General features: G+C 35.8%; 1 protein-coding gene across 1 annotated transcript; it reads right to left on the bottom strand.

The window, feature by feature from the left end:
* Nucleotides 1–23,010: 23,010 nt before the first annotated feature.
* Nucleotides 23,011–24,206, bottom strand: LOC114300266 (putative carboxylesterase 12). The gene has a single exon (XM_028245142.2). The coding sequence runs from the start codon at nucleotides 24,139–24,141 to the stop codon at nucleotides 23,182–23,184; it is 960 nt and encodes a 319-aa protein (XP_028100943.2). The 5' UTR covers nucleotides 24,142–24,206; the 3' UTR covers nucleotides 23,011–23,181.
* Nucleotides 24,207–27,816: the final 3,610 nt, after the last annotated feature.

The following is a 27,816-nucleotide window of genomic DNA, read 5'->3' as shown; positions in this document are numbered from 1 at the left end:
AGACATCATTTATTATAGGAATCAAATATTTGATAAAAATTAGTTAAACCTGATGAATTAGTCGAACACATATAAATTTGGAGAAATTAGGATTTAGTGGTAACTTCTAAAAAAAAATTTTAAATTTATGAAAAAGCTTAAAATTTTAATTATTAAAGTTTTCAAACTTTATCATTGACGTGTAAATTTTTTTTCTCTAAACCTCCAATGTATTGTTTTTTCCCCTTTAAATTTTCACAAGTATCTTATAATTACAAATAATATACAAACTCACTTTTTAAATTGAGTGATGTGTAAATGAGATAATTAATTGATGATTAAATAATATATAAGAGAAATATAAATTTTTAAAAATATTTTAATATATTAGCCATATCATTGAATTTAAAAAGCAAGTCTAATTTTTGGATTAGATTAACAGTACTCTTTTATAATAATTGCACCTATCATTGCTTTTGTCTCCATAGTATATTGGCCAAAAATTACTTCACACCATTGTGATTTGATCTTGAGCATTTTATTCGGTATTGTTTAAAATAATCAATGAGATTCTATATAGTTTTAATCATTTTATATTTAATATATTTTCTCAAATTTTATTCTTTTTAAATATATCTATTAGATCTAAAAGCTGAGAAAAAAAAAATAGTTCTAAAAAATAAAATTATATTATTTAATTAAAATATTTAAAAAATTCACTACAAACCAAAAAAATACAAATTCAAAAACTATTTTTGAAAATTATAAAATCAAACAAAATGAATGCAAATATTGAAGTGATTTTTTCACATCAGTTAAATAATGTAATGAAAATAGATCTCAATCAATTCATTTTGTAGGAATTTTTAAACTTATATCATGAAGTATGTCACGATTGGGTCACTTTTTGTTTCATTTGTTTCAAACAATATGCCAAGTAGATGCTAATCCAACTTGATTTAAGATTTTAGTTCAATGAAAAGGATATGAAATAAAATACCCATCAAAATTTGAAAACAACCCCACAATAATATCATTTTTTTTAAAGGCGATGATTTAGAATCACCAAAAACAAAATCACAATTCTTTGTTCAATTTGTATTTACACATGTCGAATCTCCCAAACAATAGTACTATAATTAATCATCACATATTATCACCTCCAAAGAAGGAAAAAAAAAAAAAAAAAAAAATCACACAACTTCAAAAAGATTTGAAAGGAACAGTTAAACAACTAGGTGCTAGCATATAATGCAGAACTCTAAATTAATTTATCCATTATTTAATCAAATGTGGCAAGAAAGCAACATTTGATAAATGTTACAAAATTACATTACAAAAAAGAAAAGGTACTCGGGTGAAAAATCAAATTATGTATTTTCTATGCTCAAAAGTTGGAAAATTCTAGTTCCATACATCTATCTACCTCAGTGCACACACTTAATGAAATATTATTTTAGTGACAATTATATCCTAAAATAAAATGACCATAATAGATATCAAAACCTTAGCCAACCCATCTCTCTCTCTCTCTCTAATAACAACCAACAAAACAAACCCACAAACCCTTTTGTTTTCCTCCTCTCTCTTTAGAATCAATTCAATTTGTTTCGGTTACGAATCCAATAGAAAACAACAGAAAGGAAGAAGGTCTTGAATGGTTCGTCGTTAATAATAGATGGTCTCTTCTTCGTTATCATCATCGCCTCTACTGCTGCTGCCGCAAAACCACCAATTTGATTTTCTGGCGAGCTTTACTTTGAAAGCCCTCTTCAACAAATTAGTGTTGAAATTTTTTATTTTTGTCGAAAATCAATGGGATTTTTGGTGGAACCCCCATTTTGGGCCTTTTTATTAGGGTAAAGGATAACCCAATTAATTTTCTTTCAAAAAGTCCATGAGTAAGAAATGCTTACCTTAATAAGGACATTTTATAATTTCTATTTTTTTTATCACAATATTGCCCTTATATATATAGTATCATACGTATGAAAAATTTGAAATCTGAGCTCGTAGCCGATGAAGACGATGAAGACGATCTCCAAATCGATCATACTTCACAAAATCGATGAAGACGATCTCTAAATCTGAAGATCTCGCAGCCGTTACATTCCTCATTCAAGATTTTGAGAATATATATATATATATATATATATATATATATATATATATTTGTGTGTATGAGTGTTGTTGAACATATGTATTCTTTTCATTGAGATTTGTGATTGTTGATCGAGTTTTAGAAGTTTTTCTTCTCAATTAGATATGTTGATTAATTTTTTTTGTTTTTGTTTGTTTTGTTTTTGATTTATTTTTGTTGTTTTTTTATCAAATTTCATTTGATAGAACTAGAGTAAAATTTTACTCTGATTCTATTGTTCTGTTTTTTCATTTGACAGAACCAGAGTAAAATTTTACTTTTATACAGAGTAAAATTTTACTTTTGTGTAGAGTAACATTTTACTAGTTTTTCAGAGTAAAATTTTACTTTTAGCTTCAAAGTCTCACAGTTTACTTGTTTTTCAGAGTAAAATTTTACTTTTATACAGAGTAAAATTTTACTTTTAGCTTCAAAATCTCACAGTTTACTCGTTTTTCAGAGTGTAAAATTTTACTTTTATACAGAGTAAAATTTTACTTTTAGTTTCAGAGTGTAAAATTTTACTTTTATACAGAGTAAAATTTTACTTTTATACAGAGTAAAATTTTACTTTTAATTTCAGAGTGTAAAATTTTACTTTTATACAGAGTAAAATTTTACTTTCATACAGAGTAAAATTTTACTTTCATACAAAGTAAAATTTTATGAGGGTAATATGGTAAAAGAAACAAGTTTTAAAATATTAGGGGGTTTTGAAAGTACTTATATAATTCTTGTCCTTTTGAAAGACAAATTAGATAGTGAGGGGGCTATCACCAAATCCCCCAAAATCAATTGTCAAAATTATTAATTTTGTTCAAAAAACAATTATTGAATCAAAAAAAGTAGTTACATTCGAAAATCAAGTTTCAAAATTTTAGGAATTTTTTGGAAGTTAACAATCGAAAAAATTAATTTTATTTAGAAAATCAGTACCGAATGATCAAAACTTAATTCTCTGGCAATTTGAGAGTTGCCTAATATTGATTACTGATGCACCCCACGGAATGGCCTTTCTAACCATGGAAAAGAAAAAAGATTAGCACAAGTGGAGAGTACAAAACTTTGATAGCTACTTTTGAGTTAATCTCATGAAGAAAATACAGTTGCAACCTTTACAACATAACACCCTTTGTTGGTCAAACTATTATCCATGTCAAGTGTCGGTACCCAGCCCACTTAGCAGTAACATGAACACCAATGGCCATGGCTGCACAAAGCAACAGAACTGGAACTTTCCTAACCGTTGCAGCAGTTTTTCCTTCATCTTTACCTTTGAATGGCTTTTTCGGTGTGTTAAAATATGTTAATATTATATGTTAGTGATGCTAGTGGTATCATTATGTTTAGTTTGCTTTATGCTTTCGGTGCCTCAATTGGCACCCAATGTTGGCTTTCTCCTCTCTATAAAGAGAGTGTAAATCTCTTTGTAAATACATCAATCTTGTAATATACACAAATCAATAATAATACATCAATTTATTTTACATGGTATCAGAGCTAGGTTAACAACCTAGTCATTCTGCTTCACCGGCGGGCGGCAGTCTCGCCTTGGCCGCCCGCCGGACCTCTACACATACCTTCTCTCCCGCTGTTTTGATTCGGAGTTAGCAGAAGCGTCACATATTGATCCACACACTGCCATACACACAAACACCACAACACACACATGGGCTGAGGGCTCTGGCTCTCTTTCTCTTCAGAAGGAAGCTGTCACTCTCTCAGTTTCCAGATCTCATTTTGAAGGCAGTCGTTCAAAATCAAAGTTGTCTTCATGTTCATCCTCCAACCAAGAAATAACTGTGTCGTCTCTGTTTGTAAAATTGAGAGAGAGAGATATCCACACAGTTGGGCAAGCATGGAGCATCGATCGCCATCATGGGTCGACGCAAAAACCGCAAGGGAATTTTACTTTAAAAATCTTCCCCCACCCCCAAACAGACCCTATCAATCTGTTTCCCCCATCTCCGACACCACTCTCTCTCTCTCTCTCTCTCCTCATCTCCGGCATGTCAACCAACCCATCGGAGAGCTACACCGACGACTTCCTCGAGCAAATCCTCGCCATCCCTTCTTACGCCGCCGGCTTGGCTGGACCCGATGTCCGCTCATCTCAAGCTACGCCCTCCCCGCTCAGCTCCGCCGGCGGCGGCGGCGGCTTCCATCAGCCGTTTATTCCGTTAGGTTTGAGCTTAGACAACGGCCGAGACAGCGTTAATGGTGGTGAAGCTTTTTCAGGGAAGAGTGAGAGAGAGTCTGTGAATATGGGGAGTCTGTTTCCTGTGTTTGAACATTTGCAGCCTCACTCCGTTCGCCACTCAGCTCCTCAGGTTTTTCATGGACAACCGACTCACAGCACAACAATGACTTTGCCACATCCCACTGTCATCCATCGAGGGGGGGGGGAAGTCTCATCAACATGTGAAACCCTAAAAAGAAGTTCCCACTATACCACTCTCTAATTATTTTTCTTTGCTTTTTCGTGGGCCAGAGAGTACACCACTTTCTTTGCTTTTTGCTTTTTCGTAGAATTCAACAAACCACACCACGTTCCCACCACACCATTTTACTTTTTTTTATTTTATTTTATCTTCCATTTTACTTAAAAAAAAAAAAAAAAAAAAAACAAACAGACGAAGAAGACGAACTGGACGAACTGCACACCAAATTCATTTTATTCCTGTCGGGACTCACCCCGATCCATTTTACACAAAAAAAAAAAAAAAAAAAAAAAAAAAACACAAAAACAAAACAAACACCACCCATACCCAACAACCTCATCCACAGGCGGGATTTTTCTTCTCTACTCTGCCGCCGGTCTTTTCTTCTTGCCTCCGTCCTGGCCGGCCCTTGACGGTGTTGCCTCCGTGTTTCCCACTCCACTGGGCACGATCACTACTCCCTGCTCCTCCACTGCAGCATATGGCGGACCTCCAAATCGGAACATCACGGTGGCCTTCCGCTTCAGCTCCTTGTTTTCTGCCCTTAGCACGCTTATCTCTGCTCGCGCATCCTTATACATGCGTTGGAGCAGAGCCAGTTGGGCGTTTAATTGCTGCACCTCATTTGTCCTACTCTGCAGCCGGTGCGACAAGTTTGTGACCGTCGTCATGGACTCCACACATGCCTTCAAAGTATACTGATTAGCCTCCACATCCGTTTGCACTGCCATTTTTTGCTCCACCGACTGCATCGGAAAGTTCAACGGAGCAAACCCAGTGGTGTTTGGTTGAGGTTCACGGGACACCGCACCCGTTATCTCTCTTGTTGACTCGTTGAGGTCGGGAAAGAGAGTCAGCAGACCACGGGACGACGAAGCCATTTTCTCTCGCAACAGAGTGTTACAGACTCTCTCTCTCAGCACAACAGTGTTACAGCCTCTCTCTCTCAGCACAACGAAGAGTTTTACAGAGGATTTCGCAGGTTTCTTGCTTCTGCCTCGGCCTCAGGCTCTGTCTTGGTTAAATAGCCGAGGCAGCCACGCGCATCGCGCGCCTCTTGATGCCAGACAAACGGGCACGCCAGCCAAGGCACTCACGTGCCTCGCCATCATATCTGGCCCGCCTTTTCATGGCACATCTTTTGATAAAGTGGGCACGCCTTTTGAGGGCACGACTTTTGAAGGCTCGATATATATCTACATGTATATTTTTTTTGGGCCGCCTATCTACCCACTCATACAGTGTCTTCTACCCCGGTCAGCTTTATTAATCCCTTTGTTTCAACCTCAAATAGGTTTCTATCTTCACACCTATTTGAGTTTGAGGGGGGGTTATATACAGTATCATGTATAAGTCGCTCATGGCGCACTCCCTAAGTCGCCCCCTTGGTGCACCACCACAACCTCTTCTACAACGGTCCGACATGACCCCGTAAACTGTCCCGACATTGATTCCGGTCAGCTTCTACATCGGTCCGACATGACCCCGTAAACTGTCCCGACATTGATTCCGGTCAGCTTCTACAACGGTCCGACATGACCCCGTAAACTGTCCCGACATTGATTCCGGTCAGCTTCTACAACGGTCCGACATGACCCCGTAAACTGTCCCGACATTTATTCCGGTTAGCTTCTACAACAACGGTCTGACACGACCACACAGTGTCTGCTACAACGGTCCGACATGACCCCGTAAACTGTCTGCTACAACGGTCCGACATGACCCCATAAACTGTCTGCTACATCGGTCCGACACGACCCCATAAACTGTCTGCTACATCGGTCTGACACGACCATACCGTGTCTCCTATCCTGTTTTATTTATCAGTTTATTTTTCTGTTTTGTGACTCTCTCCAAACTCAAGTTGGTTAGTTTCTATCCTCCTTGAGTTTGCGGGGGGCTGTTAAAATATGTTAATATTATATGTTAGTGATGCTAGTGGTATCATTATGTTTAGTTTGCTTTATGCTTTCGGTGCCTCAATTGGCACCCAATGTTGGCTTTCTCCTCTCTATAAAGAGAGTGTAAATCTCTTTGTAAATACATCAATCTTGTAATATACACAAATCAATAATAATACATCAATTTATTTTACACGGTGGATGTGTGGGTGTGTGCTTGGGTAAAAAGTGTGTACAATATTTGAGTTTAGGGTTATAATTGGAATATGTAGTTTGTGAGATGAGACAAATAATACCTAATTAAATTTATAAGTGTGTGTATTGAGAAATGATGTGTACTGAGGTAAATAGCTGCATGGAAATAGAATTTCCTTCATATGACACCCTGAACGTTTAATTAAATATCACATAAATATTTATAACTATATATAATTGTGGTTATATGTGATAATATATTATTAAAATAATAAATAAATAAATAATAATAACAATAATAATAAAATAAATATATGGAATAAGAATAATAATGATAATAATAGTGGGAAATAGTAATACTAATAATAAGCATACCAAGTATGATAAGGCTAATAAGAGCACTTCACAGAAAAAAAACCTCTCTTTTCCTTCTCTAAAAACCTCCTTCTCCGGTCTCTTTTTTGGGCCGGCTGGCCGCCGCCTTTGGCTATGGCGGTCGGCTGGCCTAGCTCGCTTTTCCCTTTGTTTTGTTAGTTTGTCTTTTCAATAATATTGAGTCCCCCGGTTCTACCCACCTAGGTGTGTTTCGTTGCTGCGGGAGAGTTTGGTGTGTTTTTGTTTTGTCTTCAGTTTGTCCTCATGTGTTTCAACCTTGCCGTAATATCTGATTCAGCAGGGAGGTATTTCACTCGAGCGCTCTTTGGCGAGTAGGAGTTTGAGGGGTGCGCTTTTTGGGTGGAAACAAGGGTATCGTAGGCGTTCCAGTTTCTGTCCGGTTGTCACTCGAGCGCTCCTCCTCGAGTGAGAGTTTGAGGGGTGAAGTTCTACCATTTGTTTGGAGGTGTCCCAGCGGGTGGTCGATGTTCGGTGGGTGTGCGGATCCGCGGCGTGAGACTGAAGACCTGTTGGTTATGGAGTTTGGCAGAGGGTATTGGGTGTGAGTTAGAAGATGATGAGAGGAGAAGTAGCAGCATGGAGTGGGCACTGGGCGTTTGGCAGAGGGTATTGGGTGGCGTGAGATTGAAGACTTGTTGGTTATGGAGTGTGGCAGAGGGTATTGGGTGTGAGATTGAAGATAAGGAGAGGAGTAGTAGTAGCTTGGAGTGGGCATTGGGAGTTTGGCAAAGGGTATTGGGTGTGAGATAGAAGTTGAGGAGAGGAGTAGCAGCAGCATGGAGTGGGCATTGGGAGTTTGGCAGAGGAGGTGTAGTCTTCCCGGTGGTGGCGTTGGTGTTTTTCTTGGACGGAGTGGGGTGTTGACGCAGCAGAGGCATGGGGAGTTGATGCAGCAGAGGCGTGAGGCATGGGGAGCTGTAGCAGCAGAGACGTGGTCTTGGCAGAGGCGTGGGTTGCTGATTGGACGTTGGTTTGAATTTGAATTTTCTAGTTAGAGCCGTGGGCTGCTGTGGGTCTTGTTTAGTTAGTTTTTTTTTTAGTTTGGTTTGGGTGCTTTTGTGAGTTTTTGTGGGGATTCATGTTTTTTATTTTCTAGTTAAGTTCTTCTTAACTTTTTAATTAAAAAATCGAGAGACTTAAGGGTTGGTTGTTTGGATGCGAGTAGCAATAGTAAGGGTATTTTTATACTTCTGAATTTCTCTCGATGCATCTCATCTTCCTGTACTTTTAATTTCATGCTGTTAAATGAAATTTTTCTTTGCCGATCAAAAAAAAAAAAGTATGATAAGGCTAATAGCAAGTGATAAGGCTAACATCAATTAACTAACAATTAATTAAGAAGATTTGTAAATCTCTCCAGGATGTTGCACCACTTGTGTTATCTAGGCCTCAGGGGAAGTGAGTCATTATTTTTAGGCATCATGTGCTTGTGTATATATAAGGGGGTGGGGGCTGTGAATTGAGTAAAGAAATGAGGGAAAAAGAAGAAAAAAAAAAAAAAAAGATAGAAAAGAGGAAGGAAATGGTGTCGAGAAGCTAGCGTAAATAGGAGGGAAATGGTAAGAATTAATATTAAGGTGAATTATATTATATCTTGACTCACCATAATATATTTTACGTATGTTTTGACTTACCATAATTTATTTTATATAAGTTATATTTATAAATTATATTAATATTTCAATTATGTGAATTATTTTTTGAACTTTATTTGTTTAAATGGAACCCATGGATATGTTTGTTTAAATTTTAGAAAATATTTGACAATGACCTTATAAACAATTATATTTTGTAAGTACCACTATGGGAGTCCAATGCCTTGGGAAATTTAAATAACCATTGGCCTCTGTTTAGCCACATTGTGGTCTTCTATTCGTCATGGATCCATTGATCTCTGTTTTGACTGTCATTTCTGTGACATCTGTTCTGTTATGTTTTGTACCGTGATTATGGTTATTTATTTACATAATTTTCGTATTTCAATTTCTAACACTTTGAATAATTTGTTTATTCAAATTAAGTTATGTAAATGTTTTAACTTAACTAACTATCTATGGTTACTTTGTATTCCCTATACTCCTGGCATAATATTTCTCACTTTGCTGTGTACTTATAACTGTTACCCTTTTAGGTGACGAGATGTAAGGAAGATCTGTAACCTCATGTAGTGGAACCTGAGCAAGAATTGATGCTGATCCACTATTTTGGCTTTTTTTTCTTTTCTTCCTTTTATTTTTTATTTACTGAGGGTCGATCACTGCATAATAAAAACATAAATAAATAAAAGCCCTATAGATATATTTTCTCTTATTAAAATAGTAGAATGAAGTAAATTTTATGTTTAATTATTTTTATTTGCCTCCGCCTGCGCCATTTAATTTGCTATAAATAAATTAGTAAGTTGCGATTCCATGCCCTGAGCCCCTAGGGTTAGGTCGTGACACCTCAAAAGTCCCCTTGTTATTTTAGCATGTCCACGAGGACAAGCCTTTGTGAAATGACAAAAATACCCATGTATATATATACATGGTTCTCAAAATCAAAACCCTAACCAAACTATTTTCTCTCTCTCATTTCTCCCTCTTTCTCTTCGCAGATTACACACTTTCTCTCTCTCCTTTTACGATGACGCACTCTCTCTCTCTTTCTAACTCTCACCCACTGCCGTTGCCACCTCCACTGCCAATAACCACCACAGCTACCAACCATGGCCACCACCACAACTAGGGTTTCACGACGTCTGGTGACTTTCGACTTTTTTTATGGCGTCCGTCACTGTTCTGCTATAACTAGATCTATATTGTTTGAGAAACGATTTGAACATATCAGATCTGATAACATGTCTCGTTCTCTCTCTCTCTCTCTGTGCCACATCCATGGCGCCGCACTTAGGGGTGGTTTGAAATGTTTTAAATGAGTGCATTTTTTGACTTTTTATAAATAAAAAAAATGTGTAGAAAAGTAGAGAAAATGAGTAGAAAAGTAGAGATGAGACGTTGGTAGATGTTGATTGATGTGACCCAAATAAATGTATGTATGCAAAAAAAAACTGCACTTTTTTAGTGCATGCCACACACCTACTTAGGGTTTTTTGTCATCGATCTCAGGTTCGAAATATGGAATGTTGCCTCAAATCCACACATATCTCAAATCTGTATGGTCTCCTTCGATCTCGGATATCAGATCTGTTATATATGTGTATATATATATATATATCTATGTGTGTGTGTGTGTGTAGCTTAGATTTTTTTTTTTTATATTAGATCTGTTATAGATATTAGATCTGTGACAGATAAAAATTATATATTTATATGTTGCTTTGAGTTGTAGCTCAGATTCATTTTTTTATTTTATTTTTTAGTTTAGTTGTTGATTAATTGATCTGGTGTTGGTGTTAGTGTTGATGATCATGATCAAACATATGAATTTTGTTTCTGTTACAGAGAGAAAAGAAAGATAGTTTTTATTTTTGTTTTTGTGTTGAACAGATAAATGATGAGAGAGAGATAATAGATCATAAAATATGTTTAAAATTTGAACAGATAAAAAAATAAAATAGATAAAAAAAATTCAACAGATAATTTTAAGCAAATAAATGAAAAAATTAAATAGATAATAAAATTTGAACTGAGAAAAATTGAATAGATAGACGGATTTAAACGGATGAATAGAAAAAACTTGAGTAGATAATAAAATTTGGATAGATATTTGAACAGACAAAGGAAAAAATTGAATTGATAGATATAAAATTTGAACAGATATGGAAAATTTTGAACAGATAGAAAGAAATTTGAATAGATAGTCAACAAAAGTCAACAGATAAAAAAAGTCAATAGATAAATTAAGGGATAAAATTAAAAATAAAATGTCCTTCAAAATAAGTAAAAGCACCTCTCACTAAACTATTTCACAAATGGTAGATCTCTCATCAATAAAAAAATACACTGGACCTAATGTCTTATACACCATTTAAATTGGATTTATCACCAATTTTCTCAAAAAGAAAAGAAAAAAGCAACATTAAAAACATAGAAACCAAAAATAAAGTAGAATAAAACATAGAAGTTTCAAAACAGATAGGACTCACATGTAAAACTCACATTTTATGTGTCACTCTGTATTTGATTTTCTATACCCTTAAAGTTATTGTTAAAAAATAAATAAAAAAATTAACTATAGAGGTAAGTTCGTTTTCAACATAACACATTCAACTAGGATTTGCTCTCATTCAAGAAAGAAGCCACTCGTTTGAGCATAGCCACAGCATTATCACAAGTTGGGTTAAATAAGTGGAACACATGGCCCTCACCTGGAGCTTCCATAGCCTCCACCACTCCTCAGTACCCACTCTTCTCCAACACCTCTTAAAAAACTAAAAATCCCTAAGATGTTTATTTGTGATTATGTATCAATTTTAAATAACAATTCTAATCAAACAATCAAAGATAAATCAACACAACGATTTAATGTGAAAAAACCACAATTGGAGCACCTCTAATTATGATAAAAAAAAAAAACCACGGGTAAAAACCACAAAATAATTCACTAAGAAGACAAAAATGAATTACACAAGTGTACTCTCAATTACTTAGCAAATCTAAGCCTAAATTAAACCGACCTCTATATGTCTCTTCCACCACCATCTTCATCTTAGAATTGTCTTGCCCAACGTTGAATCCACAACGCCAATGTCGAATCCACTATGATGAGCCACTTTGGAATCTACCAAAGCTTCAGGCCCAAATTCCATAGAATCCACCGAAGATGAGCCACTCCAGAATTCACCAAAGCTTTAGGCCCAAATTCCACCGAATCCACCGAAGAACCAATCTCTCTTTTGTGAATAAAATAAAATAAACAAAACCCCTTTAATACAATCCACTCAATTCATGATATAAACTTTCACAGATATCAAAGGAAACAAGTAAAGAAGCTCAAGATGAAAACCCTAATATCCAAGAAGAAGAACTGGAAGTCGTACCCTAGAAATGGAATTAATCGCAGATTTATAGAAAATAGAATCATGATCTTCGCTTGAGCATAGAAATAGCCGCTTGGGCAGACTAACTAAAACGCGTGTTTCAGAACAAGGGTCTACGCTTGAGCGCAGGAAAGACCACTCTAGCATAAATATCCAACTCCTTGTACTTTTGTAGGTAAGTGAAACTTCTGAAAGAATTGCATCTTCGCTTGAGCACACAATCGGCTGCTCGAGCAGACAAACAACTTCGATTTCCGACATAGTCAGTGAAGTCACAAACATGATATGATTAACATCACAAACTCCTTTACTCTGCATAGGCACAATTCTGGTTGGATTCGTATCTAAATACTTATAGCCTCACTGAAATAAAAGAACGAATAAAATTACAACTGAAAGGAGTTTTGTTAAACGAGATTGCCAATAAAAAAAATATAATAACCTTCTTGTAATACGAATCCCTATCCTTCAAAAAATCTTTCTCAGCTACACATACCAATACCTTGTTATAACCTAAGCTAGAAAGTTTTGGATTCTTAGCCGGGTTGAATAATGGGTCATTAGACCCACTCGTCAATAGGTTGATAAAGACCCAAAATTTGTCTAAAGCTGCTTTTCAATCCATGCTAGCTTTCTCACCACCAATCAGGTCCTTTCCCTCAATATGCGAGTGGATTAAAACCATCCTAGCAAGCTTTACTCCATCCAGCCCATTCGACCCGTATGCCCATATTGTGTATTATGTTACCACTTACGTTATTTGTAGACATCCCATTTTTAACCGCCCTTACGACTTGGGCGCCACTGATTGCACACCCAATGATGAATTTGTATCTGCTTGTCAAATGCTCGAAGTTCTCATCAGAATGCCTCAGCTTTGAGCCTCAAAACCGTATGAACCTTTTGCCTCATTTTTGGACCAAAACAGCAGTTTTTCAAGCCTAAACATCCTGGGACCTGCAGACCCATTAGTGTAGACTGTCGGCCATTGATAGGGGCTGGCAATGCACTATTTGTGGCCTGCTGGCCACTTGTGTGTTTTTTTAGATCTTTTTGCCAGCTGTGCTAGCTGTTTCCACAGATGCATGCACCAGTCCATACGTGTTTGTATATATATTTTCTGAGGTGGTCTAATGTTTTTCTATATATAAAGGACCCTCTCTCACATTTTAAAAGGTTAGGAAAATTTAGGAGCAAAAATATTTCTCTCTCTATAATTCTCTATCTCTCTTGCAAGTTCTTCACTCCTTGCCTATACACTCTAAACCAAACATTGTAGTATTTGTGCTGAGGTTTTGGTTTGTAACTCAAAGAGGGTACCTCTCTTCAAGAGATATAATCCTTAACTAGTTTCCCTTCTTTATTTGCCATCTTTTCTATTGCTTTTTGGACTATTTTTGACACTGAATTTCTGGGCTGAAACTTGTGGTCTAAGGCCATTAAGGGTGGAGGGGTGGATCACCCTTCTTTACACCTAACTTCTTAAGCCTTTGCCCTTGTGTTTTCCACCTTTCTATTATCTTTTTTTGAACTTTTTACTATTGAATTTTAGAGGTTTTTCAGAGGCTAAAATCATGTTTTGAAATCTCAAAAATTGAGGGGGTAGCCTCCCCTCCTTGTGTTTGCTTACTAGCTTAACTTCCTCTATGTTGTAGCTTACTCTTTTAACTTTTTTGGCTTCAATTCCAGCACTGTTCTAGCCTATTTTAGGACCGTTTTTTTATGTATGCTTTGTATTGTAGGCTTGTAGTGTAATGGTCCTCATAGGTTTGGTGGTTTAGGCCGTAGCCACCAACCTATTTGAGTTAATAGTATTTATTTCTTGCTTTCTATAGTTGTATTCATCCCTAATCACCTCTGCAACCTCCCTCATTTCTTGTTTTTTTTTCTATGTTTTGAAAGTTGTTTCAAACTAATTGCTTGTTTAAGCTTGAGATAGAGGTATCATGCTTAATGGTTTAATCCCTTTGGGGGTTCATTACCAATTGCATGGTGTCTTTCTTATGCCCAAAACAACTCTTTGTTTGATGCTCTTTTCCATTAGAGGACTTAAAGCTCATTATTAGACTTAAATGAACTAATGAATTGATGGTAATTGGAATGAAGTAATAAAATTGAGACTAAAAGTGATGCAAGATAATAAAGCAATTTAGTGTTCAATTGGACGTTAATTGAACACATGAAAACTTGGGTCATTTCATACTTGCTAATGATGAAATGGTTCAAATTTCCAAGGTTAACCACTTATCTTGATAAATCTATGATAGGGTGGAGGTTTTGGTTACTCTTTTCTTACCATTTATTGAAATTGTGTCCCTTGGTTCATAAGTCGTCACGCAATGAAATTGCGTCGATTGATAGCTTGCGAACCAAGCTTATCTCTCATTTGACCTGTTTGTTGATAAAGAGAGGCATGGTGGACAAACATCGTCTTAGAATACTTTGGTTGTGCTCTGTTTGTCCTCTGTTGCTGTAGGAAAAAAAACAACATTAGTGGCCAGCAGACCACTTTTACTGGACGACAACCCACTTTTAGTAGGTGGCCGGCCACTACTTCTGGGTTACAGGCCACTTTTCCCAGGCAGGCAGTGTCCTTTTTCCGGCAGAGCAAAGCAGAGGCAATTTTCTAATTGTGCAACAAAGGCATTCTAGTAACAAAACGAAGAGTTTTTTCGGGTAGAAATCCACATCCACTCATGAGCCATCCCTTGAGTCTTGGGATCTGTGAAATGATGTTGTAATATTAGTATGTTATGCTTGAAGTAGTGGATTTGTAACTAATTAGCTAGAATAGTTAGTTAACTTTGCTGTTGTAATAATAATTTGTTAAGTAGCTTAGCTAATTTATTTTATTTTAGTTTGTAATAGTTAGTTAATTACGTAATTAATTAGCTAGTCTATTTATTCAGACCCTCTTGCGCGAAGGCCAAGATGTAATAATGTGCATGTCTTCTAACCCCACATCTTTCTCCATTTTATTTATCCGCTTACGATGGATAGTGTAGAACATCATGTTTCTTTTAGCATACTCCATGATTTGCATCCACTTGTCTTACATGCATCAAAGCTTGGTTCATCATTCTAACAAAGCATAGTAGTTTACATACTTTGTTGAATACGTGTTTAAACCTCATGTTATCAAATTGACTTACATGTCATAATTAGTAGCTGAGCATATTAGTTGCACTATATCGCATGTGTTGCATTAGTCATGCCTTGGAGCACGAGGTGAGCATTTTTGTACTTTTGCATATCGCATAAGTGTGATTGTTGCCATGTCTAGTATTGTTGCCATGTCTAGTATGCTTATCATGAGGCTAAGTGCTTAAGTGATAAATTGCTTGAATGCATGTGGATGAAGGCTAATTGCTTGAATTAAAATAATTTGATCAAATGTGCATATGAGATCATTTTTTCAAGTGGTACATATTTGAAACAAGTTTCAAAACAAACATGAAATCAAAGGGTATGTTTGGTAACGTTTACGTTTTCAGTTTATATTTACAAAAAATTTATAAACTGGCTTTTGTTTATTTTTAGAAAAACATAAACTACAAATGCGTTTGGTAATTGAAAAAATGTTTTAAAAAATTTAAAAATATAAAAAAAAGTGAGAAATGGCAAGTGGCGGAGGAAGACGGTGGTGGAAAGTGGTGACAGTGGCGGGTGGTAGCGAGTGGGTGGTGGTGGCAGGTGGGTGGCAGATGACGGGTGGTGGTGATGGGTGGTGGCGGGGGGTGGTGGTGGGGGTAGGTGGCGGCTGGTGGTGGTGGGTGGATTGGTGATGGTGGCGGGTGGTGGGTGGTAGCGAGTGAGTGGTGGTGGTGGTGGTGGTGGTGGCAGGTGGGTGATGGATGGTGGGTGGTGGCGGGTGGGTAGTGGTGGTGGGTGGTGATGGTGGGTGGTGGTGGCGGGTGGGTAGTGGTGGTGGGTGGTGATGGTGGGTGGTGGTGGTGGGTGGTGATAGTGGGTGGGTGGGTGACAGTGGCGGGTGGTGGTGGCAGATGGGTGACGGATGGCGGATGACGGGTGGTGGTGGCAGGTGGGTGGCAGATGGCGGGTGGTGGGTGAGTGGGTGACGGCGGCGGATGGTGGGTAGCGGGTGGTGGTGGCAGGTGGTGGTAGGTGGCGGGTGGTGGTGGTAGGTGGTGGTGGGTAGTGGTGGTAGTGGTGGCAAGTGGGTGGCAGGTGGGTGGTGAGTGGTGGCGGGTGGTGGTGGCAGACGGTGAATGATAGTGGCGGGTGGTGGGGGTGGCGGGTGAATGGCAGGTGGGTGGTAGGTGGTGGTGGCGCGTGGGTGACAGGTGGGGGGTGGCGCGTGGGTGGCAGGTGGGTGGTAAGCGGTGGTGGCAGGTGGTGGTAGGGGGTGGGTGGTGGGTGGTGGTGGCGGAAGACGGTGGTGGAAAATAGTGGCGAGTGGTGGCTAGTGTTGGGTGGTAAAAAAAAAAAAAATCTGAAAACTCAAAACGGAAACACATTTTTTGAGTTTACATTTTTTGGCCAAATTTATAAACTGAGACCACTGATTTATAAATCAAAAATTTTACCAAACAAGTTTTTATTTGAGTTTTAAAATTTTTTGTAAATATAAACAAAAAACTGAAAACGTAAGTGTTACCAAACGGCACCAAAGTGTTCCAATTTTTTACAAATTGGTCTATACTTGTGTGCATATCACATAGTAACAATAGCCTAATAACCGGAACAAGAGTATATAATTTAAATAAGATTCACATCATAATTAGTAAAGGTCGATCTTTGATCGGGCGAGTGGAGTGCTCAATTCATGACCTTTCCCTTTTGTACCTAAGTTCCCGAGCTGAGACTGTCATGACCCGAATCCGCCCCTATGGGTTAAGGACATAACCGGCTAGTAATCAAGGGATTACCTACGGCTTCAAACCAAACAAGACATATCTCATCAGAGTAAAAGGGCCAAACAGAAACAAATTTAAAACTTTTATCCATAGAGCTGTGCTTACATGGCACATCATAACAGTCCACATATATATATCTCTGTTAATAACTCACATCAAAGGGGTAATAACACAAAGTTCTATACATACATAGGATCATTCAAGTCTACGTCAGTCAAACCCAAGATTTATATACAAAAGTAATCCGATGTTTTCGCCAATATGACAAAACTATATCAAAAGAACAAAAGAGGCGAAGACAAGTCTCGTGCATGAGAGGTTTGGGCTGACTCTCCAAAACCTTGACTATTTCTCACATATTTCATCGAGGCTCGGTTTGGACGTCCCTTGGCTCACCTACATAGACATGAATGAGTGTAAGCGAAAGCCTAGTGAATAATATCAAATAAGGAAGACACATGAACAATCTTTGAGACGGTCACATCAGACGGCCTTGGGCCCAATTCATGTTTCTATTTAATGTATCAATCGACTAAAGTTCTAGACGTATCAAACGGCCTCGGGCCCAATTAACTCATATCCGACAGCCTTTGGGCCATCCATTCATGTCTAATGGCATTTTGGCCCAATCGTTCGTATCTGACGGCCTTTGGCCCAATCGTTCAAATCCGATGGCCTTCGGCCTAATCGTTCATATCCGACGGCCTTTGGCCCACTCGTTCATACTAACTATCACTCATGTCAGACGACCTTTGGCCCAATCATTCATATGTCAGACTATCATTCATGTTAGACTATCATTTGTGTCAGATTATCATTCATGTCAGACTATCATTCGTGCCAAACTATCATTCATGTCAGACTATCATTCGTGTCAGACGGGCTTTGGCCCAATCATTTATATGTCAGACTATCATTCATGTCGGACTATCATTCGTGTCAGACGGCTTTCGGCCCATTCATTCATTCGTTCATGTCAAACGGCCTTCGGCCCATTCATTCATGTCATACGGCCTTTGGCCCATTCATTCGTGTCATACGGCCTTTGGTCTATTCATTCGGCATATACAACATTTGCCCACAATTCAAAGTAACAAACTTATAAGACTTATATGGAGGTAAACAATTGGACAAATAACATACTTCAGATATCTTTATTAAGATATTACTCACAGTGATCTGCCGATGGATTTGCCCTCGCGCTTGACCCTACACATTTTATGAACACAATGGGTCACAAACAATTCAATCCGTTCTTAATTCATATATTCCCCTTAGGCTTCGTTCTTATCCTTTTAACTCATTTATAATGCTTAATGCATGTCTAAGAGTGCTCAGAAATGAAAGAGAATGGAAAATGAAACACAAAACACCTTTACAAAATTTCTGAAACAGGGGTTCCCGCTTGAGCGTGGATTACACCGCTCAAGCGGACCCTTATAGTCTACAAAAGTACTGGTTACCTCATTTTTATGCTCGAGTGTGAATTCGGACGCTCGAGCTAAAGGTCACACTACATGGCTCCCCGCTCGAGTGTGAATCTCTCCGCTCGAGCGGACATCCATGTCTGCAAAAAGTTCTGGGAGCTTGCATTTCACGCTCGAGCGGCGCTTTCCCCGCTCGAGCGGACATGTCGAATTCTGAGTTTTCCAGAACTGTTCTTCAAGTCCAAACTCGACCTCCAAGGGTCCAAAACTCACAATTTTGGTTCAACACATGCAAATGCATTATATATCATGAGTATACAAGCAATATGAGGCCAATTGCTCAAAATCATGGTCACATTCTCAAATCATTCAACATTTCTTTTGTGTAATCAAAACTCATGCATTCAAACCTTACATAAGCTCCATACCTTCAATAATCAAACGTGCATGTCAAAAATGTGGTGCAAATGGTGTTTATTCTCATGAAACTCAACAAAACCATGCTTGCATGTATGATCCAACTCTCAATCTTTTATAATTGACATGCTACATGTTAGATTATGTAAATTCATGGCAATTCATAGCAATTCTATGCATGCATGTGCATATAGACTTCAATCTCATCAAAATCAACAAAACTCATGTTTTTGATCACCATTAATCTTGAATTCACAAAATCACAAGCTCAAACTCATGAATTTACTCACCTAGGAGCTGTAATATGCACAAATTCTAGTTAAATCTTGAGTGTATCTTCAAGATTCTCAAGCCTCTTGACCAAACCTTCAATTTGAGCTCCCTCTCTCATTCTAAGTTCGGTCCTCTCTCTCTCGAGAGCAAAATCTGATTTGAGTCTCAAACAAATGAATATAAGTCTATATTGGTCCCTTTTATACAAACTCCCTTAATCACACTTATTGATACTAATTAATTAAGCACTATAGCATCAATTTAATCTATTTAATTTGATCCGAATAAATTTTTAATTAAATTTCACCATAGGCTCTAAAAATTACGCCAATCACAATGGCGTAGTCAATTTCGGTTTCTGTGGCCGATCGGGCCTTTAATTTAAATTCTAAAGCAGATAATCAAACAGATTTTCCTACGGTGAATAGATAGAAATTCAAAACCACATATATTCATATAAATGGCACTCAGAATCATATCAAATACATAATCACATTCATAATAAGGATCAATTAGCATAATACGGGGCAGAGTTATCACAGAGACAATCTTGATGATGACAGACATGTGGCCTTTGGCACGAGTCATGGGTTTCCTCAATTTCCCAAAAATATTTAGGTAGCGACTCTGTATCTGGCATAGCAGTCCGTTTTGGACATTTTGATTCAAAAATCGATTTTTCAAAAGATTTGTCGGATTTGGACTCTTTTGTGTTTATCTATTTCACATTACACTTGTGAGATCAAATTCAGAACCACGGGAGTCTGAACTGTAGGATTATCGTATCCGAAAAGAGCATGAAATTTGAGCTACATTATCTCCTGCAAAGAAATCACGATCAAAATCAACATACTCCTTCAATCATACCTTACCATCATTAGCAGTGGAGTGAGAAACAACCCACTTGACGGCTGCCCAAGAATCATCGTATGGGATCGGAAGAAGGTGCTCGAGAGCTCTTCTGCAATTGAATAGTTGTAGTTGTAAGAGAAGATATCTACGTAAAATTATTATGTCAACTGAATAATGAGAGGGAAAAATATCTCAATCCAGTCAATTGGTAAGAATTTTCAAAGAGTGTTATATAAAAGAAAGGAAAATGTTGGGGCTCCCTTTTGGGGAGACCCCACCACTCTCACAGTGATGTGGATCAATGATGTGTTTGTATTTTATTTTTTATTTTTTATTTTTTTTCTTTCTTACTTGGACCAATCACAAATGAGTGGGGATGATATTTTGTGGGGGTCTGAATCATTACTGTAAAAGAAATTTGTGCAAAAAAATTTATAAAAAATGAGATAGCATATGTATGCACTTTTATTCTAAAATAAAAGAGTCATTATTTCTCTAAAAGAACATTTCTCTATTGGAAGGAAAATTGTTATACAAATTTATTTTGTAAATTCATTTTTTAAATTTAATGATATGTAATTGATATTATTAGTTGATAATTAAGAAAAGTATGAGAGAAAGTGTGTTACCTTAATTATCTTAATTGATTGATATATTATTCGAGTTGAAAGTTAAATCTAACTTTTAAATTTGCATAACAATATCTTGCTCAAAATTTATTTATTTAACTTCTCAAATGCCTTATTATATACGTTTGAGTTATCATCCACATACGTATTCAATATCACATATTTGCTCCACCTCTTTGTCACTAGCTCGGCTGCCGACCACCGTCTGTGAGCTTTCTGACGACATCAAACAACATCTAAATGATTTTTCAACCCAGATACCGGCTTGCTAAAGACATTTCCAAGCAACATCTAAATGATTTTTCAACCTGATACCGGCTTGCTAAAGACATTTCCAAGACATCTTTTATTATAGGAATGTTGGCTTGTTTAGGCCAAGTTTGGGAAGACTAAATGCACTTTTTGACTTTTTATGAAATATGGGTTGGATTTGGGTTGGGTTGGGTTTGAAGTGATGTGTTAGAGAGGTGATGTGACTTAAATAAGATGATGTGACTTAAATAGGATAGTGACTTTTTGACTTTTTGAATTTTTTGGAGGATGCCAAACTTGGCCTTAGTTTAGTTTTGAAAACAATTTTTGGGAGTTCAAAATTTAAAATTTATTTGATTTATTATTTTAATCACTTTTTTTATTTTTATTTATTTATTTTCTCATTTTCTTATATCTTACACATCAATTAATCATTTTTTCTCTCACATCTATTTATTTAACTACAAAAAAATTACAAATCATCACAAATTACAAAACCACAAAACTATTTTCAAAATGAATAATGTTATATGCACAAATTGGTATATTAGGAAGCAAAAAAAAAGCTAGTTTTTAGTTTTTACCCATTTTAGGTCATATCACTTCTCACATTTTTTATTCACAAAAAGACAAAATAGACTAAAAAAGCCAAAAAGTCATCTTTTTACCAACTTCTCAAAGCATCACATTAATTAGTATACTAATGGATGATATGATATAATTTTAGAAGTTTTGGATCTTTATAACTTGTATAATGGTTGGGCTCATAGTTTTGAAGTGATACGTAACATATGTTAGTATACTAATTAGTATATCAATTGATGGGTATAACACTACTGTTTCAAAATATACAACTAAATAAATTTTAAAATTTAAAAAATTCTTTTTAAAAATTTATCTTTCAAAATTGATTTTGAAACCAAATCAAACGACGCAAAATATTTGATAAAAATTGGAAAAAGCTGATGAATTTGTCGAACTCATATAAATTTTGAGAAGTTAAGATTAAGTGGTAGCTTCTAAAAATATTAAATTTATGAAAAAATTTAGAATAGTTAAGATTGTTATTTTCCCTATAAATTTTCACAGGAATTTTATAATTAGAAAATTGAATGATGTAGAAATGAGATAATTCTCTAATGATTAAAAAAAATAGAAGAGAAATAATTTGTTTTAGATATTTTAATACGTTATCACATCATTAAATTTTAAAAATGATTTTATCTCTTAAATTAGAATAACAATACTCTTTTATAATAATTGCACCTATCTTCGGCTTTGTCGTATATTGGGCAAAAATTCTGGACACCATTACGATTTTGATCTTAAGCACTTTATTCCTAGTCATTTAAACTAATCAATGAGCACTATAACATATAAAAATTTTAGAAATTAAATATTTTGATTTTTAAAAATAAAAATTTTATTATAAATGATATTTAGAAATTAATTTCTGTCGTAGTGAGAATAGTCGCTAAAGTATCGTCTTAAAAAGTCAAAAATAAGGTTTTAAGTGACAAAATTTTGAAAATGTTACTAATAAATAGACTTTTAGGAGTAAAATAATTTGGTCTCAAAATGATTTATTTTTTGAGACAAAATTTGATTTCAAAAAAATAATAATTCATTACTAATGTTTAATTTCCGTTGCTAAAAATATAATAACGACACTTTTTGTAACAAAAATATTTAGTCCGTAAAAAATAATTTTATCCATAAATTTTAATTTCTAAAACTTTAATTTTTTGTAGTAGAGATTCTATATGATTTTAATAAATTTGTATTTTACCTCCTCGTTACTAATTTCGTCAAAATTGACTGGATTTACGTGTTAATTTTGAGAGTTGACATTAAAAAACAGAAAATAAAACTTAAATATTGTAATTAAAGGACAAACTTGCCTTTCAGTCTTGGGTTTCACTTTCTCATTTGAGAGTTTCTTCACAATAATTGTGTTACATTTTATTTTTTATTTTTATTATTATAATCATAATTTATCAAATATCATTATAACATCATATATGAATAAAAACAGTAAAAAACTGAATTTTCACTAGACACAAAGACATCAAGTCTCACGCAATCTGGCAAAGGTCACTGTCTCCAAAATTTTTTGGTTCTTTATCCCAAATTACTAATAATTATTAGATCATTTGAGAATCTTTATATTTAAAAATTTCAAGACATATTTATTAATAATTTTGGTTCTTTATCCCAAATTACTAATAATTATTAGATCATTTGAGAATCTTTATATTTAAAAATTTCAAGACATATTTAATAATTATTAATAATTATTACATCATGTAAGAATTTTTATATTTAAAAATTTCAAGACATATTTAATAATTATGAGTAATTCGGAACATGATGCAATTTATTAAAAAAAAAAAAGCTGCAAGCAAATGACTACGTTCATCATTACTTGTCCTGATTCAAGAAAGAAGCCACTCGGTCCAGCATAGCCAAAGCACTGTCACAAGTCGGGTTAAACAAGTGAAATACATGGTCCTCCCCTGCAGACTCCACAATCTCCACCACCCCTCCCCACCCACTCTTCTCCAATTCCTCCTTGTAGTAACACCCTCTTTCCTTCAACAAATCTTTCTCACCTACACATACCAACAACTTATTGCAACCCAGGCTCGACAATTTCGGATCCTTAGCCGGGTTGAATAACGGGTCATCACACCCGTCCTCAGCTGACGGGTTCACAAAACCCCAAAGTTTGTCGCAAACCGCTTTTCTACCCATGTTAGTTTTTTCACCACCAATCGGGTCCTTCCCTCCAAAATATGGATGTATTAAAACCATCCCAACAAGCTTCACTCCATCCGGTCCATCCGACCCTACCCGAATGCCCATGTTGTGTGCTATGTTAGCACCTGCACTATGCCCTGCAAAGAACATGCGATCAAAATCAACATAATCTTTTAGCCATACCTCACCACCACCCCCAGAGGAGTGAGAAGCAACCCACTTGACAGCGGCCCAAGAATCATCGTAGGCGATTGGGAGAGGGTGCTCGGGGGCTCTTCTGTAATCGACAGAGACCACAACAACTTTGGCTTTAGCCACAAGTGAATTGAGATAGTTATGGTATGTAGAAGAGAAAGCGGTTTCAATGCAAAAGCCACCGGCATGGAAGTAGACAAGAAAAGGAAGCTTGTTGTGATGTGGGTTGTTGTTGGGGAGGTAGAGCCTGGCAGATAAGCCAGTCTCTGGATCGATTACCACGTCTTTGGATTGGACACCGGTGTCGTGATTGGTTGAGGGAGGGACAATATCGGTGCCTCGGAGTCGTTCTACTCTGCCATCTCTGTAAACTCGAATGATGGATGGAAAATCATGAACTATTTCTTCAGCTCCGCTTGAAGCCATGGTAAAGAGTGGAAAAGAAGATGAAGAGAGGGAGAAAAAGTAGTGGCCTTTTTGCTGATCCTACACTAATTGATTTTTAGTCATCTCCATTTAATAGTTGTAGTTGTAAGGGGTGGGGATGAGAAGCGTGTGCACATGATTATTATTATTTTTTAAAATTAAAAGTATAAATATATGATTGAATTCAAATTTTAAAAATTAAAATATTTTTTAAATGTAAAAAGATCAATCAATTGAGAGGTTTAAAAACAAAATTAATTGCCCATGTTACTGGCGCAGCAAACAAAAAAATAAAAATAAAAATAAAAATAATGAGATGTATATACCAAGTCTGGCCTTCTCCTTTTTATATTATAGATAGATAATTGAATGATTGAAAAATATGATTATGTGAATTTATCATTATTTTAAATAAATAAAAAATTTATTTGGTTTTGAGTTTTTAAAAATAGCAATGCTTGAATTTTTAGATTTTTTATTTTTCGTGTTTTATTTTCTTTAGTAATTTTTTTTTTCATATTTTAGTAATTAATTTTTAAGATGCACCTTATCTAAATTTACTCAAAAATAAAATATTTGTAAAGAAATTTTAAAAAAAAAATTAATAAAGACCAAAAAAATATGAAATTTTACTCTCTTTTTTTGTATTTAATAAGGCTTCGTTTGGGGCATGGGGTTGGGCTAATTTAGCCCATAAAAAGACAAAAGAGGTTACAAAGCCAAAATAAGACAATGTCACGTACAAATCATAATTATTTTATTTTTTTCTCTTACAATCATCACATTCAAACCAAAAAAATCAAAAATTTATTCCAAATAGAATTTTTTTAGTTAGGCTAAAATAATTAAAAAGTGAGGCTAAAGATGTATATATCCCAAACAAAACCTAAATTTTTTTCATAAATTTTATACTTTTAAGTACAGTGCTGGAAATTAGGCTTTTAGCGGCGTTTAAAAAACGCCGCTATAAGTACCAAAAACGTCGCTAATTCTTTTTGTGACGTTGAGTACCAAACGTCGACGACACGGCCGTCGCTATAACTTTATGGCGTTTGTAACGTCACTATGATTTTAGCGACGTTTTTAAAACGCCTTCATAGGTTTTTTTAATTTTAAAAATTCCAACCTTTATAGTGACATTTTAAAAACGCCATCTTATCTTTCTTTTTTTTTTTTGGTTTTGAAATTGTGCTAATTTTATGTGATTAAACTAAAAGAACACCAATAATAAAACTAAATAACACTAATATGAAATAATAACTCCCATTCAAATAACAAATATAGCATTAATTCACTTTCCCATTCAATTTAATATAACATTAATTTTCCCACAAAATAACAAATATAGCATTAATTTTCCCACAAAATAACATATTCAAAAATTGAATTCACAATTCTCAATCAAAAAATTACTACCTTATATACAAAGCCACAAAATAACATTACCCTCCTCTCTCTCTCACCACTTCCCCATTTAATACAAAAAATAAGAAATGAACCAAAACACCCACTGTCAGATCCGAGGAAAAAAAGAAAAAATAAGATAAATAAAAAACCAAAGGATTTTAACACAAAAAATCCTGAAAAAATTGCTGGCCCTTTGGCAACTAATTCAGAAGTTGTGGTTGGATCCGATGACAATTTGGTAAACAACTTCTTCACTTGCTCAACAAGGTCCTCATGCTTCACAGCTACAGAAGCAACAATTACCTAGAATAGTAGCTCCAGGTAGAACACCCAATGTTCAGGACTTCAAGAAAGTAAATTGACGGCATTGAATAATTGATAGATGAATGAAGGTGAAGCCAACATGTTAACAACTAAATAGAACTAGAAATAAATTATGAACAGACAAGATGCTCATAACTTTATGACACCACCTACCATTCTGGATGTGTGTGTCGATATATACTTTTGAAGATGATCTTTGGTGATTGTCCTGACATTGAAAGTCAGTCATGTCAAGGTGCTATAAACTGTACCAAGTGAACTCACTATTATCTATTAAATTAACATCATCTCTGGAATACTGTTTTTTTTTCCTTCAAAACAAGAGATTGGTGATCTGGAGGCTGGAACCTCTGATCTTCTGAAGATTCATATGAAATCATTAATCAAGGAAAATAAGAAGCTTAATTCACCTTGTGAGCTCCACAATCATGTCATACATATTTGAATGAAAGCAGTGTAAACACGTGTAGGGAAGAGAAGTACCCAGCCAACAATGTTGAAGCCCTTCTCAATAAATGCTGCATCAGTGGGTCGCTTTCCACTCACTACTTCAAGAACCAGAACCTCAAAACTATAAACATCAGTCTTTTCTGTTGCTCTACCGCTTTGCATTTATTCTGCCAGTGAAGTAATACACTCAATTCAGAATAGACTACTTTGAATGCTTATACCAAAATCACAGTAGCTATACTACAGCGTTACAAAATAGAAAAAACTTGGGCCAGTGCTCCACATGCCTGCTGCTTCTCAAGTTCAATTGAAAGTAAAAAAACTGAAACAACAGATTTTATCATACGGGGTAACATTGTTCAATATCTTAAACCCAGAAGGCACCCACATTATTCTTTTCTTTCTCAAAATCGTAACTAATGCATCTTCATGACAACTTTGATGCAGACCATTAAAAAGAAAAAGTGAATTTAAAGAAGCAGCAAAATTTGAAAATTTATTGATATCAAGTCAGGATATCCAGTTAGGACCTCGTAACATAATACCTTCCATCAATTTGCAGGACCCGTTGGAGGCATTCAAGAGCCTTCTCTGAATTTGCCAAATCTTGGTAGAACTACCAAAAATCAAACATTTAACACAACGATAATTGTCAAGTTACTTCACAGATCAAAGTAAATGTGTTAACTTAATGTGCCTGTTTCTCATGAAACCAAATACAGCACAGCATGTTCCGAAAGTTCAAGGGCACATTCTGCATAATTAGAAAAACCTACTATCGAATTATTTCAACATCAAATTTATAGTTGTTGATAATAAAATGACTATAAATCCAATGATGGGAGCCTATTGAACCCATAATAGAAATGCCCACCACTATCAACATCACCCACACTAAAATACATGACACAGCCCATTACATTATTGATGCTGCTTAATTACAAAGGCTGTTTGATGCTATGTTAACTAGAACATGGATCGTTCTGGTACATGGAACAAGAACGGAAACGTGGTACGCTACATGCTTTAAAATGATGTGGCACAAAAGAAAACATGGCAGTACTATATATCAAAAAATAACGGAATTCATAAGGCTACTGGAGGAGACAATGTTTTGTAATATCCAGGGGGTTTGTCCAATTTAAAATTCAAACTAGGGATCGAGTGACCATTAATTCCATACTTCCTAACTTTCCCCATACTAATGCTATTACTTTATCAAATGTGACTAGTCAAACAAATGGTTTCTTCATATATCTAGGTTTATAATATGTGACTTATGTAATGACGAAGGAAATGAACACTTTTTAGCTTGGCAACAACATTTACATTTTAGTTGAGTGTTCCACACCTGTACTGTCCACCCACAGAGATGTTGAAATCTATCTGCAGTGGCCAGTGCTTCCAAGAAAGCACCTATCAAAACCCCATTAGGCTAAGAAATCTTTTCAGAAAAAATGGATAACATATTGTATATACAGGTTTGCTCATTTT

This window comes from Camellia sinensis, chromosome 2 (assembly GCF_055761805.1).
Source record: "Camellia sinensis isolate YWXY chromosome 2, ASM5576180v1, whole genome shotgun sequence".
Taxonomy (NCBI): domain Eukaryota; kingdom Viridiplantae; phylum Streptophyta; class Magnoliopsida; order Ericales; family Theaceae; genus Camellia; species Camellia sinensis.
Note: the sequence above shows the minus strand (reverse complement) of the source record. Positions and strands in the feature narration are given on the sequence as shown.

Excerpts from the sequence above, each read along its gene's own strand:
- LOC114300266 (XM_028245142.2), bottom strand. The coding sequence starts at position 24,141 with ATGGCTTCAAGCGGAGCTGAAGAAATAGTTCATGATTTTCCATCCATC.